Genomic DNA, 17,216 nt, shown 5'->3' with positions numbered 1-17,216 from the left:
CATTAAGCCTTCCCCTTCCGAAACAATTGACTCCATTTACTCATATGTTTGTTTTTCATACTAAAAAATAAAATTGTATAAAAATTACTCTGATAAACCATTTAAGGTACAGGAGGCAATGAGGTCATTCGCCTTTCCTCTAAAATTTAAAAGCTTGGACATAAGGAAAATAAAACGACTTACAAAAGTTAAATGTTTAAAACCAACATTTTGGACGTCCAGTTCTAATAAAGATGGAATAGCTTATATTAGACTAGCCTTCCCCCCCCCCCCCCCGCCAAAACAATGACAAAAGGTAGAGAAAAGCACTGTCTAGAGGCATGGAGGTAGGGGTCAACCAACAATCAACAACTGAGGAGTTACAATCCTTGAAAGCAGGAGGCAGACGAGGCAAGCTCCTCAACTTTGTCGCTGGGGGCATTTTCCAAATTGCAGCCTGGAGGAAGAGAATTCCAACAGAGAGTGACAGTCATACTGCGCTGTCCCAGTGTGGGGAAGATATATTTCCTACATATTGGGAAAGACAGAAGTGAAAGTTAGGGCTGCCAAACTGATGAGATTTGAGATGGGGGCAAGTCCAGCAGAGGAGGAAACTGCAGAGAAGAAACCCAAGAAATCTCCGCAGAAACTCCTCTCATTTGCTGACTATGAATCTACACATACACATGGCAACACGCCTCCCCCTGCAAAAAAGGCCAGGAGAAAACAGAAACGGGGAGGTTGAAGCTGCGGGCATAACATGTTACTGAAGAGACAGAGGTTGGAGTTCAAGGTGGAAGGACTTTGCTAAACACTGCACTTTCATTTGAGACCCAGTAGGGCCAGACGCTAGGAGTAAGACACAAAATAGAACTCTCACAAAGCCTAAAATCAAGCCTCAACAGAATCAAGTAAGCGTCTGGTACCTGGACTGCCAGAACAGACCTTACAATTCTTTGCTTCTATAACTTTTCATCAGCAATTTCTGGTTCTTACCAAAAACTGTCATGCAAAAAGAAAAGGACCAAATATCAAAATGCAGGAGAAAAAAACAGACAATAGAAAGGGACTTAGGCAAGGACTTTAAAATAACAATTCATATACATTTTAAAAAGAACAAAAATAGATGGAAAGATGGAAACTTTTAACAGAGAACTAAAACCTATTAAAAAAAAAAAAAAAGAACCAAAGGGATATTTTAGAATTTAAAACAGTGTCTGTAATTAAGAAATGGATGAACTTATCAGGTGGTTTTAATTGCAGACCGGACACAAAAGAAGAGACAGGGATTAGGAAACAGGATGACAGATCAACAGAATGTATATTAACTAAAGCAAACAAAAAAATAATGCAAAATCAAAACAAAGTGTAAGAGAGATGAGTGACACAGGCAAAAGGTCTAACATACCTGTAGCTCAAAGTCAGAGAGGAGAGGACAAATGGGACAACACAATACCTGAAGAAATGAGGGGGCTTTTGCAATAATCTAGACATGAATTTCTGGAGGGCTTACCTAAGCCAGAGGCAGTGGTTTTAGAGAGAAGGCAGAATTAAGAGACGCACACAAAGAGGGATGAAGAGGAGGGAGAAATCTAGGGTAATTCATGGCTTTCAGAGAGGAACACTGTATCAGCACAGAGACGTTAAGCTCTAAGAAGTAGGCTTTTCCAGGGGAGAGGACAGGAGAGCAGAGAAGGAGTTAACTCGGTTTCAGACATCCTCGTCCATAAGACATCTGATGGCGGATGACAGTTGACAGTTGTAACAATGTCTATTTTAGTGGTTAACAAGTATGATGGGTTCTGGGATTAGCTTTTTTCCACTAAAATTTGTCTTGGTGGTACTGAGATAGAAGGGAGAACTTTAGTGTCCCTGGAAAAATCAGTAGTATGTCTCTTATTTATGTTTCTGAGGTAATTCTTGCCAAGATGTGAAGGTAATGGGAACGGTTCTAAAGATCCTCACAATAGGCCAGGGGTCCTGTGAGAACTGGAACTCGCTGTAGACTCAGTCAGCAATGTCTAGATTAGTTAACTGTTTCTCCTGTGGGAATCCTACCCAGGTCAGAGGAGAAGGCAGTACCATGTAGAAGAGGTGAATATCCGATCCCCTTGGTGGTGAGTTGTATTTTTTACTTCAATTATGTATCAGTCCCACTGAACTTGAATTAATGACTGGAGATAGAGTCACTTCTAATGTGGATCAAAACAGCTGCACGTGTTTATTTAATATGCAGATTCCCTGGTGCCACTTCAGGCCTACTAAATCATCCCCATTTAAAACAAGTGCCCTACATGATTATCACAAATACTAAAGTTAGAAAGCCAGAGAAATGGCCTAATTTACAGCCATGGGTGTTGGGTGAAGTAACTGAGGTAATATGTGGATCCATTTTGGAGAACTACTGAGACAACACTGGAAATCACGTTGACTAGGCCCACAGACACTGAACTGCCCCTTTCCTTAGTCTCAGGTGAATACACAAAAGCAGCAACAGTAACTGGAAGAGCGCCTCACGAACTCGCATGCAGAACTGGCACTGACACTCCAGTGACCTACCTCCATCCATTCTGTTGGTCATAACTTGGGCCTTTCTATCTACTAGGCTTCCAAGATACTGAAAAAAAGATACTGTCATTTACAGATTAGAACCTGGAAGACAATTTCCTGAACATCCAAGGAGCTATACAGGTCAACAAATAATCACATAATGGGTCATGCTGTTAGAGGCTGACTCTCCCTCTGAGAGAAGCAAAGAACTTAAAAGACTTACAGTTCACATCTTCTGGGCTCTCTCTGGGGAGCGACATTAGCTAAAACGGCTGAGTAAGGAACTCCAAAACTCTGTCCTTATACAAAAAATGGAAAAACTAGAAAATCTGTGGGAATGAACACTTCCAGAACCATGAAAACTAACCAAAAGCTTGCAGCAACCCTGAGAGTGTTTATTCAAGAAAAATGGCTGAATCTCAGTAAGAACACTGAGATGTGTGGCGTTGTAACTTCCCTTAGTCCCATCTCCTGCTCCCAAGCTAATCAGTAGCCTTGAAAATGACAGCTCACATTCCAGTACCAATATTACTGGAAGTAGTAGAATGGACTTTATTCTGAATGAATTCTAACTTTTTGTTTGAACTGTCTGGTGACTCCCTAGAAAACCTTCTGAAAAATCTTGCCTTTATCCTGCCTAACTTGTGATTTGCCTAGTGTTAAAGCTGCTACTCTAATTTACGGAAAACATTTACAGGCAAATGTTTTAGTCACTCCTGAGACAAGAGAGAATAGCTGGGACACACAATAGAGTAACCACAAACTTGGTGAGGAAAGGCTGGGGAATGAGATGTTTTGGGAAACAGGGCTTTGAGAAGTTCTGACGTATTCCTGGAAATCTACAAGGCCATGTGCATGCCCAGGAACACATGCGTGCTCAGGAAAGACCTGAGAAGGCCCTACGTTCTTCTCACCCCTGGCTGACTTCCAAGCTCTATGCAAACAAGAATTGAAGGCTAATGCAGAGATGCAGACCGCTTGATTGATTGTTTAGCGTGTGCTGCTCCCCCTCCCTCCATGTGCCACACACACAGAGCCCCTGTGCAAAGACTGGGAGATTTTCTGGTTTGAGGCGTGTAAGTAAATCTCTGTTCAATACTTAGCAGATGACCAGGCTAAAATAATAGACACTTCTGTGGCCACACATGAAAAAGAATACAGACTTTATAAAATTAGTCACTAAACCAATAACAAAAACAACAGCAAACAGCAATAACAAACCCTGGGGAGGGGTGAGAATCTGACTTCCAGAAGTGCCACAATACAATATTCAAGATGTCCAGTTTTCAACAACAACAAAAAAGGCAATGAAAAATCCTAAATTAAACATAAGAAAACAATTCCATTTATAGGGACATAAAAAAGGGTAAAATACTTAGAAATAATTTAACAAGTCTGAGACTTACACTGAAAGCTACAAAACATTGTTGAAAGAAATTAAAGAAGACCTAAATAAATGGAAAGGCATCCCATGTTCATGGATTGGAAGATGTAATATATTTCAATAGCAATATACCTTAAATTGATCTATAGATTCAACAAAATCTCAATAAAAATTCCAGCTGTCTTTTTTTTCTTTTTAACAGAAATGGACAAGCTGATTCCATAATTCATAATGAAAGGAAAAGGTGCAAGGATGCCAAGACAATCTTAAAAAAGAAGAATAAAGTTGGAGGACTCAAAATTCCCAATTTTTAAAGTTACTACAAAGCTACAGTAAAAAAAAACAACAAAAACCAGTGTGGTGTTGGCATAAGGATAAGATGCAGATCAACAGAATTGAACTGAAAGTCCAGAAATAAACCCACATGTCTATAGTCAACTGATTTACAACATCATTACTGGACGTGAACAGGGAAACTTGCCTTTATGACTGTGGGATCCACTGTGGTTGGCAAGTTACACTCTTAGCTAAAGAACATATAAGCTCTGCCTGTGCCTACTGGTGGCTTTTTTAAAAAAATCGTATCACTATCATCTTGGTGACAATAACGAAAAATTAGAATTGTTTTTATATAATGACAAGTGGCTAGAGTGACTTGGGAACATTAAAGAAGAGAAAATTAAAGAAAGTTATAATAAACACCCCAGGAATATGGCTACATCATCAACATCACAGTACAGAAAATAGTTGCAGGGGTAGTTTTGCTAGAATATGACCAAAGCCTCTGTCACTGTTCGTGGTCTGGCACAGTGAACTGAAAAGAAATTACAATCCAAAGGAGCCAAACGTATTATCCAATGACTGTTTTTACTGACTCTTAACAAAATTCCAGCGACACCTGAGGTGATTCCTGATGTCTGAGACAGAGAAAGCTTGAATGGTAAATCAGGGATGGAAGAATACCAATGACCCTCAAATTCTTACTTAACTGTCAATTAGACTTTTAAGAAATAAACCATCAAGATTTTTTGAGGGGGAGGGTATAAACACAGAGGTCAGAAGTGATTTAACTCAGGGCCTCAGCTTTCTCTGTAAAGATGAAAAGTAAGTGGGGAGACAGATCCAGGGGGAAAAGAATTAAGAGCAAAGTATTGCTTTCATTCATGAATAACTCTGTTTTGACATTAAGATAGTCAATGATTTTTTTTTTTGGAGTGCTTCCTATTCAATAGGACCTGATGTATGTTGAAGATATTTAACAAAGTCCTGCTTTTTGTGGCACTTACATTCCACTGGAAGATTATTATAAACAAATACATATCATATTGGGTGGTAGCAAATGCTATGAAACAAAAATAAAGCTTATGTGTGAGCTAATTTTGCTGCTCTAACAGACCAAGCTGAAGAGTACTGAGACCTCAGAGCTCTGCATTTGTGCCAGTTGATTTTTTTTAAGATATCTAGAGAATAAAGCCTCAGAAATAATTTTCTACTCAGGCAGGCACTTTCCAAGTAGAAAAATAGAAGCATTTAATTGAGACATGAAGCTTCCCTTAATAGTATGTAAAAAAGATACTTTAAAAATTATTAGTCTTGGGCTTCCTTGGTGGCGCAGTGGTTGGGAGTCTGCCTGCTAGTGCAGGGGACACGGGTTCGCGCCCTGGCCTGGGAGGATCCCACATGCCGCGGAGCAACTAGGCCCGTGAGCCACAACTACTGAGCCTGCGCGTCTGGAGCCTGTGCTCCGCAACAAGGGAAGCCACAACAGTGAGAGGCCCGCGCACCGCGATGAAGAGTAGCCCCCGCTTGCCACAACTACAGGAAGCCCTAGCACAGAAACGAAGACCCAACATAGTAATCAATCAATCAATAAATAAATCTTAAAAAAAAAAAAAAAATTATTAGTCTTAAAAAGGAATGAAATTCTGATACATGCTACAATACAGATGAACCCTGAAAACATTATGCCTAGTGAAATAAGCCAGGCATAAATGGACAAATACTGTATGATTACCCTTACACGAAGTACTTAGAATAGGCAAATTCATAGAGACAAAAAAGTAGAACAGAGGTTACCGGGGACTTAGAGGAGAAGGGAATGGGTTTCTGTTTGAAATAATGAAAAAGTTCTGGAAATGGATAATGGTGATGGTTGGACGAGACTGTGAATCTACTTAATGCCAATGGATTACACACTTAAAAATGGTTAAAAAAGCATTATCTTATGTATATTTTACCTCAATAAAAATTACTTCATGACACTCTCAGATAGAAGTTCCTTGTAAAAGAAAGCCTCTCGAAGGTGTCGAAGAGTTGGGCAAGAAAGGCGACTTTATAGCAGTACAGGAGGAGAGTTTGTGACTCTGTGGGCGGTGGAGGCGATGGGAACAGCATCAGGGCTGCTCCCCCCATGTGAGTGACCGTCTTCCACGGCCAACCTTAGAGGATCAGGATGTTACTTTATAAGTGGAGCTGGACAGTTTCTTTACAGGTCTATTTCTTATGTCCAGAATAGCCTTGAAAATTACTTCCCTCATTTTATCAGTGTGACTTACTCTCAGCATTCTTCTAAAAATGATCAAAAGCATAAATGCTTACAATAAAAGGCACAAAGTATTAAGATTACTAACATGGTCATTCCTTTTCCTGATAAAACATTATTAGAAAAGATATCTGCTATTGAGTTTAAAGATATCCAAGAAAAAGTAAAATCGAGCTAATGAGAGAATATGGTCTAAAGAGTAGTAAAAAAACAGTATCAACAAACAAGTCATTTAGAAAATTGTTCTAGAAAATACGATGGTAACTAATTAATAACATATGTGGTTTGTCCTCAGTCTGAGGTCTCTGATGTTCAGGGAATATGGTAGTTCTTTGGTGCTGTTATTGTTCCATGATTCTTGGATGGTGGACTAAGTCTATAAGTGGGACGGCTGTTCCCATAGGACAAAAGTAACTGTAACAACTGCAATACTTCAGAGGGAATCCCTTAAATTTTTACAGAAAAACAAACAGTATGATGTCCAGTGAAGTTATGTTTTTCTCCCTTAAAAACTTTTTTTTTCCTGATCATATAATAATGCCCATTGTTAAAATCTGAAATTTACAGAAAAGCATGAAAAAAAAATACCGATCAAACCACATCACCCATTAGTAACTTAACATTTTGATAGATTTCCTTCTGATCCTCTGTCCATCTTTTCACATGATGATATCATATAAATCTATATTTTTTACTTTACATGAGGACATAGTCATTATCCCTGGTTATTAAAACATATCTATAAACATAATTTTGATCTCTGAATAATAATTGTGTGGTTATACAATTTATAACATTTCTGTTTATAGCTAACTCATTTCTATTTGTTTCAAAAATATGCAGTAATGATCATATCTTTGGATATAAAGATTTTTCTCCATTTCCCACTTCTTTATGGAAGTTTCCAGTGAAGTTACTAGCTCAAGTATATATGAACATTTTTTTAACAGCACCGCAGCCATAATTTTTTAAAGGCTATGCCAATTAACACTCTCCATGTGTCCTTTTATCCTTCTTTTATAACTCATCAGTTAAGTTGTACTTTTTATTATTAGTTATTAAGATGATTTTATCACATAGTAGTTATTAAGATATTATCAGGGTATTTAAATTTTTATGTTATTATGAATAAATCATTATGTCTTCCAAATGGTTTTTGGAAAAAAAGCTTTTGATCTGTTTACAGTTACTTCAAACCCATATTACTAAAATCTCTTATTAATTATAAATGCTTCCCTTAAGGAGTTTTAGTTACATAATCTTATGTCATGCAACATTTTTACTTTCTCATTTCTAATAGTTATACTTTTTATAATAATGTTAAATCATATCAGTGACATGAACATACTTATATTATGTTCTAACTGGAATGCTTCCAGAGTTTCACTGTTAAAATTATGTTTTATGTTGGTTTGAGATAAGTATTTACTTATTCATTCAAGGAATATTTATATTTATTGAGTATCTACTACAGCCAGGGATATAATGGTGAGAGAAAAAATGGAAAAAATTCCTACCTTCATGAAGTTTATATAGTCAAGTAAGAAACAAAGACATCACAAAGAACCACAGGATAAATGTAAAATTATAACTGTGCTAAGTATACAGAGCGATTGGTAGTTCTATAACATAATAAATATAGATACATACATACACACACACGTGTGTGTGCGTGAGTGAGTGAGTGAGAGAGAGAGAGAGAAAGAGAGGATTAAGTCAGCAAGCCTGGGTTGCCCACACCTTGCACATTCCCAAGAAAGGCCTGTGTTCCTGATAAAGATTCTCTAGGCTGGCTCCTGGGAATTGAGCTCTTGGAATGTTCTGACTGATAAAGAGTGTTTTGCATGCTGAGGGCCTGCTGCATGCTCTAGCAGTTTGTATAGAGTTTTTACAAATGATATGATTTAGAATGAATACCTGCTTTTTCTCTCAGGGTCTGGAGTTTCAGTGACTAACATCAGTCACATGGCCATTATATGCTTAAATGCCAGACCCCTTTTAAAAACCCTGAACTCTCAGGCTCAAGTCAGCTTCCCTAGTAGGCAGCACTTTGCACGGATTGTCACACATCAAATTCAGCATGTCCTGTACAGCTCCACTAGGAGGAACTCCTGGAAGCTTGTACTTGGTTTCCTCTGGACTTCACCCCATGCCCTTTCTGCTTCTGATACTGCTTGGTATTCTTTTGCTCTAATAAATCATAACCATGAGTATAACAACTTCCAGGCCTTGTCAGTCACTGAACCTGAGGGTGAACTTGAGGATTCCTTGACACAATGCGTATATGAAATAATCGTCTACTTTGGATAGTTAAGGAAAGCTTCTCTCAGGAAGTACTGTTTGGAGCTGAAGTCTGAAAAAAGAGTAGGGGTTAATTGGATAAAGAGAGGAAGAACTGCTTTCCAAGCACGGGATAAGGGATCGTGGTAAAAAAGAATATGTCATAGTTTAAGATATGAAAGGAGGAAGTAGGCCATTTACACCTATTAGGCCACATGACGGACTATTTTTGTGCTTTAAGCAAGGGAAAGTGATGTGATCAGATTTCAAAAAAAAAAATTCACTTAGGCTATAATACATGGACCAGAAAGTTAGGCGGCCACTGCAACTTGTTAGGCAAGGTTTTCATTATATGAAGGTGGTATTCTTACATTCCTCAGATTTTAACCATTTGGTATTTTGTTGTTGCTGTTGCTCATGTGGTTATTCTGTTGTTCTCACTTGTTTTTATCTTTAAAGCTGGAAAGGATAGTGAATGAGCTGAGCAGATATTCTCGTGAGGAAGTACAGAGAATACGAGGAAGGGGAAAGAAGATATAAGGGTGCGAGGGGAAGAGTCTGCAGTTTTACTTCTTCTTCTCACTGAGTTCTCCTACAACATCTTTCAAAATGCTTAGATTTACTTTAAAGCCTGCCAATATTTGGTTTTATGTTAACTCTTAAGTCTACTAAAGGTTTTAAAGCGAGGAATTAAACATGCATACTTACCATTATGGAAGAATGTCTAATATCTAATGCATAGGTATCTTCCCAACCATTTGAGCTTAACTTTAAAAATTCGCTCATATGTTCTTCTCTGATCCCAAGATTGCGAAGGCCATTCATCACTTTTCCTTCTAGTTTCAGCATATCCAAAAGACTTTATGTTTAAAGAAAAGAAATGTTTTGTTTTGATTTGCCAAGAATTTTTATTAAATCCTATAAAAGTTTATAGATTTCTCAAAGCATTAGAAACAAGTTTCACTGGTATTTTTATTAATAGCAGGAAAATACACTATTAAACTCAGTAACAAATAAGACAAGGAGTCTAACTAGTTATCCAGGGTAAACTTATGCTGAGGTTTTTTTTTTAAAGTGGTAATAAAATCTTCTTATTTAAAGGATAAGACAGCAAGGTATATTTACTATACTCTTCACTAAAGAAGTGAGGATATACTCACCACTGAGAAGGTCAAAAATGAAAGGAAAAACTACAGTAGGTCACTCTTTTGATAAAGCTACTACAAAAACAAGGTAAAATCAAACATGACCTAAAATATAAAATTTTAATGCAGGGGAAACCCCATTAAAGCATGAAAGTTCACATCTGTTGAGAATACATACTAAAATTTCTGATTACATATATAATAATAACTTGATAGCTCTTAAACATGTTAGAAAGTATTACTGCTAAAAGTAACAACATCAATAAATGACCCTACTGACAAAAATTTAGGGCAGTTTGATTCTTTAAACTACTGTTTATCAAGTTCATTCTGTGTCTCAAAACAACCTCAGGAAGTCTCAAGCGATACCAATGAGGCTCAGAGAGGTGAAGCCTCCTGCCCAGTCACTCAGCCAGTAGAGTGGAAGAGCTGGGACATGAAGGCTATAGGAACACAGTGCTTCCCTGTATCTGCAAAGACAGATAAGGCTGTATAGACTATGGTAAAGCACGTTCATGTTCATGTTTGAGAAGGTAAAAATCTACTAGGCAAGGAGGAATTTTGATTATTACTTTTTGAAACCAAGTGTTAAAATTTATATTTATTTTATTTAACCTTAAGTACTTCATTCAAAAATCCATTCATGGAAATCACTTCACCTTTCAGAAATGAAAGGAATTAGAACAAAGCAATATATGGGTTTTAGAGTACAGTTCTTGGGGAGGAGTATAGAGATCTACACTTAAAAAGCAGAGATCTAACATCTAAACTCTTCAGAAGGCTGTTTTAGAAGCATTTCAAGCTGGTCTGTATGACATCAGCTCAGCACGTCTGTATCCTAGACTGTTCTGACCACTGCTTTACAAAGGAGAGTTTTTACCCCCTCCCCCCAAATCTATTAGAAGATGAGCGTGATAAAAAGAGCACTAGGTTGAATATCATAAATCACCAATAATAAGATTTAGTCGGGGCTATAACACTACGTCTTCATGTGGGGCTTCTTAATTCCTTTAGTCTAAATTTTCTCATTTGTAAAACAAGAATTTTGGATGGTATTGCCAATGTTCTCTCCATTTAAAAAATTTTATGATGCTTATTGATCTTATTGACTTCTGTGTGACAGAATTATAATATTCCTCATAGCTTTTGTAACTATCATCTTTGTTATCACAACCTAGTTTCCAAGGAAAACCACCAAGAGAAAAACTAGATAGGGTTACATGCTGTGGTACATTGAAAAGGGCATGAAATTTCAAATCCTGCAACTATTTGCTAGTTGTGTCCCTATCTTTATGTGAGATCTGAGTCTTTGTTTCCCCATCAATAAAAAAGAGAATAGTAATAATCACTTGATAGGGTATTACGATTAAATGAATTTACTAATGAGCACACAGTTGCCCTCAACAAGCACTAGTTTCTTCCTTGCTCTTCTCAAATCTTGAATTTTGCATACCAATAGAAAAAAACTAGTTCTTGAAATATGCTAGGTTTATTTATCAGGAAAACTTATATCTCTGGACTGTTAAATAACCTCTCATGCTTCTCCTTTTAAATAGTCACTATCTTTAAATCTGCTTAGAACCCTTCACTGGCTTCTCCTGCCCTTGAGACAAAAGGCCAAAACCCAGAACCTGGTTTCACAGTCTGATCTTTGCCCACCTGCGCAACCTAAGCTTCTTCCAGTTCTTCCTCACTGCAGAGTCTGGCCACACTAGACCAGGCATTTTCTCAAATATGTCATGCTTGCAGAACCTCAACTCCCCACTTTGCCTGATTCATCCTTAAATATCACTTCATTGAAGAAATCTGATATGCACTGTCCCCATGTTCCATCAAGAACAAGTTTAAATCCCTGGAGTTAAAAGCTCTCAAAGCACTGCACTTTATCTTTTACAAACCTTACCACAATACAATTATTTAATATCAGTTATCCTCCTAGACTGTAAATTTTGCTTAAGCAAGATGTTTCTGTCTTGTTCACCACTACACCCCTGATATCTAGCAGTCTCTACAGCATAGTAGGCATTCAGATATTAACCAAAACAAATTTTAATATTGACTTGATTTTATAAATATTGAATTTTAATGTTGCTTGCATTACAAATACATATTTAATCCAGAGCGCAAAAGAACTGTGAGTGAGCCAGACAACTTTATTAAGATATAGAAAAACTCCACAAGTGCGAATATCAATACACCACTGTTACCTCTATCTTTCTGGTAGTTATACTGTAGTGATATTACTCAAGCAGGAACAGGCTGGCTATCAAAATGAGTAACATCCAGTATGTACCAGAGTCAGTTTCTTGAGCACCTGGACCTGACCAGAGTCTGGTCCACTCTGTGGCTGGGGTGACTATTAAGTAGCTCTAAGGCAAATGCATCTAAGGTAGATACATAAAACACATTTATGGAACTCCTCAAATTTCCTCGGTCCTACCTGCCTTTTCCCTGGTCATTGCCACTCCCTCCTACTGTCCTGGTCTCCCTGGGGGTGAGAGCTAGGCTTGGACACAGCCTGTGTGAACCTGGGCTGACCTGACACTGAGGCACGGAGGCTCTGGCTCCTCGGGGATCAGAGGAAGAAGGGTTAGGGCGTGGGCTTGGTACCAGCTCTACAACCCAAAACGCCGCAAGGGTAGGAGACAGGAAGAAAGAGAAAAATAATTCCCCCTTCACTTTCTTTCCCCAAATCGACAATGTTAAAGTACTGGCTGCAAAGCACCTCTCTCCAGATCCAGGATATAACTTAATAGGACATTTCCTTCCTCTCCTCTTTCCTGAATCATTTTCTTTCATTCATCAACCTTTTCATACTTTTTATTCTACATGCTCTGATCCTTCCTGAGAACTTCTTTCTTTGGTTGTTTATTTTGTGCTAAAAATGTCAGAAGATATAAATATCCTCACATATTTTCTTTTTTCTCCTTTAAGGGAATTATAGTAGTTTTAACCAGTGATCCGATCAATGAGGAACAAAAATGTATCACACATCCTGCAGATCACTAATTACCAGGTGGAGGAGCCAAGGGGGCTCTATTTCTTGAATAACCTGTAGCCTTTCTAAATTACATGTCAAAGTGTTCCTGTTGTGAAGATTTCCCCATACACCGCCACAGAAAACTTTCCAAAATCTACCTACCATTTCTGCCCTCTTTTAAACCTATTTTCACTGTTCTTGAGCACAAATATAATTTCTGTCCTCTAAAGTTTACTGCCAGGAGCTAACAACTGCTCTTCTCTATGTGTAGTATTTAGCCTTTATATCTCAGATTAGTATTTTCCCAATATTAGGTCCAAAAATTCAACTAAATAAAGATAAAAGCCCCACTTGAACCCTACTTCTCAATCTTCCCTGTGTTTTCCTATATATTTCCAAGGTGCTAAGAAAATGAAACAAATGAACAATTAATTTAAGTTCAATAAAAGCAAATTGAATTCAATTAAAACTGAATATCTGAACTATTGTGTTTACTAAATTCATTTTATATTCTAAATATGAATTTTAAAGTAGTGTTATGACTCTCTTTAAAAGTAAAATAAATTCAGTTTGACTTCTGTTTGGCCCATGACTTTAATTTACAGGTCAATGGCCATGATAAATACAAGACTTTCTAATTCTGCACTAGAGCATTTTTGAGGAATTTTTTTAACCTAAGGAGATAGCATCCAGCCATCTATAATTTCAAGTTTCTTTTCTGATAGACACAAGCACTTAAAATTCTTCCTGTTAGTTTCTTTACTCAGGGAAAGCATCTCATATTCCTTTCAGTTCTTGTCTGGAGCGTACAGCTCCCTAGCTACTCGGCTCTGTCCCAAGAAACTTCCCTGCTAAGCGATGGACCTACTTGTCAATTAAAGACAGTTTTGAATAATAGGACAAATATAGGTCTAGGATTCAGAAACTTCAATTTTCTCATCTGAACAGATTTCTCCAAGGTCTCTTCCAGTTCTGACATTCAAAGACAATTAAGAGAATATTCTACCAAAATAACAGAGTTGTTCTGCACAATCAAAAAGATATATTTGCTTTACCTTTAAAGTGATTATTTGCATTTTAACCAATACTAAATTCAGGACAAAAGTGTACCTTCATATATAAACCATAGTCTGTATCAATAATTCAATACTTACTTAAAAGGATCATAAGAATCCATATCAATATGAAGTCCATTTATATACAGACCAGCATCGCCTGGCTGAATTTCAAATCTATCTTGAAGATGCTGGAAATACAGAAAATAGTTAACCAAGTGATATAACCATAGCTGATCTATGCCAGGAGTTGGCCAATTATTTCTATTGAGTCAGATAGTAAATATTTTAGGCTTTGCCAGCTATATCATCTCTGTTGAACCACTCAACTCTGCCTTTGTAGCACAAAAGCAGTCACAGACAATTAACACATGAGCATGATTATGTTCCAATAAAACTTTTATATGTATAAAGACAGGCAGCAGGCCACATTTGGCCTATATGTGGGTAGTACTGCCCACATCTGATCTAAGTGATGGGAATCTTAAAACAGATTAAAGACACAATACCTGAGTATTTTGATTTCGCAGTATGTGATATTAAATCTCTAATGCTACAACAATTACTTACCTATTACATTTTATACCGTGTGTGTGTGTGTGTGTGTGTGTGTGTGTGTGTGTGTGAACACAAACACTTAGAATTTGATAGCTGGCACAATCCTATTGTTTGATATCCCAGAACTCAAAACCTTGGTGTATGTGTAAATATTTAGCAATCATTTATAAATTCGTAAGTTTTCATTAAAGCAGTGTTTCAATGTTCACTAACTTTTTATTAAGTAAATACTTCCCAAGTGCCTACTCAGTGCTAGAAACAACTCCAGGCACTAGAAAAAAAGGGAATGTCCTAGCCATACAGCATAGTTAGCAAGATCACGGTGAGGGAGTCAGATCTGGTTTAAACCCTAGTCTTGCTACTTACTTGTGGTTAAGATTTAGGTAAATTTACTTAGTATCTTCCATAAGTCTCAGTTTCCTCATCTGTAAAATGGAATACTCACAAGTTTGTTATAAAGTTTTAATGTAATATATATGTGTCTAGTCACATATAAAGTACTCACAAATGAAGCTTTCATTATGACTATTACCAGAGTAGGCAAATTGATTTAGGAAGAAAAACAATTTCAAAACAGTGCATTTCAATGACATCACACAATAAGTGACCTAAGAGAGATTTGTATAAATTATTCTGGAAAGACAGACGAAGCAACTAACTTGAAGAAGTTCAGAGGCGGCTTTACAGAGGTGAATTTTTCTGTATGGTTATCACTCACCATAACAGGTGAGCTACATATAGACAGGGGAGAGGAGGAACTAAATTTGTAACAGTACAGAAAATATCTCCATTTGCTTTATGCAGAATACTGGCAAGAGATTAACATGAGAGATTCACAGGTGAAATTCTGATTTGTCTTTAGCTACTTCTGTGCCTTTCTATCAAATAGTTACTTTTTTCCAGGAAACTTGCATTCAAACTTCGAAGTCTATAGATGTCTAGTGAATCCACTGCCTGTTTTCCCAAAATGTGCATTGAACCATCATACACATTGTCTCAAGCTCTCTCCAGCACCTCCTTTGTTTTAGGCATCACAACTAAAGGTAGAAAGCATATCAAACACCGATCTATACTAAACTGCTAATTCCCTCAAGAATTTTTATGCCAAGCACAGAGTCTTGAACAAAAAAGATGTTCAAAACAAGGGTAATAAGTTAAACTCAGTAAACTTGATGCTGAAACAATGTCAAAGAGAGGTATGTGTATTGGAACTGGTGGTGACAAGTTCTTTCTTTTCCCCTCAAAGGGGGTAGCCTTAAATCCTGGCAAACGATCCCGAGTGTATGATTAAAGGCAGCCGTTCTCAAATCAAGGAGTAAGAATTTAGTTTCTAGCAATATGATGAACCAGAGATCCTGAAATCCTTCTACTAAAAGAAAATATCAGAAATGCTACATTAAAATATTAATATTGTCCTCTAAAAGAATGGTTTAACTTTTTAAATTAAAGATTTCACTTAAGAGTAGAGAAGAAGTGGGAATAAGAGTCCAAGGATATAACAAACACTGAAGGCCCTGCCCTGAGGAAATCTCAAGCATCCTCATCCTAGTGGTCTAAAGTGTGAGTTTTTAAAGGTCAGTCTCAGAAGGACAGGAGGCAGAGCCTTGGGCCCACCGAGGGCAGGCAGCACAGTCAGAGATATCCTTGTGCACATAAGGAAGTGCTACACTCACAGTGAAGTGAAAGGTGACCTAGAAAACAAAATGTCCTGCAGAAACAGCATAGAAACTTGCTGAGTTCACCATGGTTCTTAATGGAGGAAGAACAGTCTTCCATAAGAATTCACGGCTTCTGGCTTATCTTCACATGAGTTTGAGGCCCAATTTCACACTATTTTGAAGGTCCAAAAAATACAAACAGCCTTTTAATTTAAAGTGGAATTAGGGGAATTCCCTGGTGGTCCAGTGGTTAGGACTCCGTGCTTCTACTGCAGGGGGCATATGTTCAATCCATGGTCAGGGAATGAAGATCCCACATGCCCTGCGGTGCAGCAAAAAAATTAAAAAATTGAAAAAAAAAAAAAAGTGGAATTAAGTTAGGAGTGCTCATAAGCTTTGAGCAGAAACAAATTCAAATCTCCATGGACAAATATGACCTCATTAAAGAAAAGAGGGAACAATGTACAGAAATGTATCCCTTTAACAACCAATGGAGCTGCGCCATTAGTTGAAACTAAAGAAATTCCTATTGATTGGATTTCAGGAGACTGGTTGAGTATTATAATGGTAAATTGGTTTATAAACTTGTCTGGAGGTCCCTATGCTGGAACTACATGCATTCTGAACTTAAAATTTGAAGTCCAGTCAGATGTAAATCTAATAATAGGAAGGGTTTTGCTTTTTTCTGGATGAGTGATGAGAGAAACTCAGATTCCGAAAAAATATATTTTACAGAAGAACTGTTGGAGAAGATATGCTAACCTAGGAATTTTCTCTAGAACTCTGTAAAATTTTCACACATTCTAAGTAATTAGTTGACATAATTAGAAAAGCGTGAGCTTTTATCTGAATTAGGTGTAATCTTTTACTTGGATTTTGTACTTAAATATCTGCATCTGGTTTATTATGTAATTACATAATTGAAACAATCTGTTTCACGATACTGAAGCAAAAGAAGTTACCTGACCACCTGACCCCCTTCCCCATTTCCCCCCAACCAAAACAAATAGGTGTCATGAAATTTAATTAATATATTTAACAGTTCTTATGGTAAACAATAAGAGATACATATTGCATTGACATTG

At 37.2% G+C, this 17,216-nt stretch overlaps 1 protein-coding gene across 2 annotated transcripts in view; it reads right to left on the bottom strand.

Annotated features, from left to right (window-relative positions):
• UGGT2 (UDP-glucose glycoprotein glucosyltransferase 2) overlaps nt 1–17,216 on the bottom strand; it is a 190,299-nt gene that overhangs the window by 115,393 nt on the left and 57,690 nt on the right. For both annotated transcript variants that reach the window (XM_057533190.1, XM_057533189.1), the window contains exons 11-12: nt 14,015–14,106; nt 9,444–9,594 (exon numbers count right to left, since the gene is read on the bottom strand). In XM_057533190.1, the coding sequence (XP_057389173.1) occupies nt 9,444–9,594; nt 14,015–14,106 (243 nt within the window). The remainder of the gene's footprint in view (nt 1–9,443; nt 9,595–14,014; nt 14,107–17,216) is intronic.

Source organism: Balaenoptera acutorostrata, chromosome 18 (genome assembly GCF_949987535.1).
Source record: "Balaenoptera acutorostrata chromosome 18, mBalAcu1.1, whole genome shotgun sequence".
Classification (NCBI taxonomy): Eukaryota; Metazoa; Chordata; class Mammalia; order Artiodactyla; family Balaenopteridae; genus Balaenoptera; species Balaenoptera acutorostrata.
The sequence above is the reverse complement of the archived record's forward strand: the minus strand, read 5'-3'. Positions and strand labels throughout refer to the sequence as shown.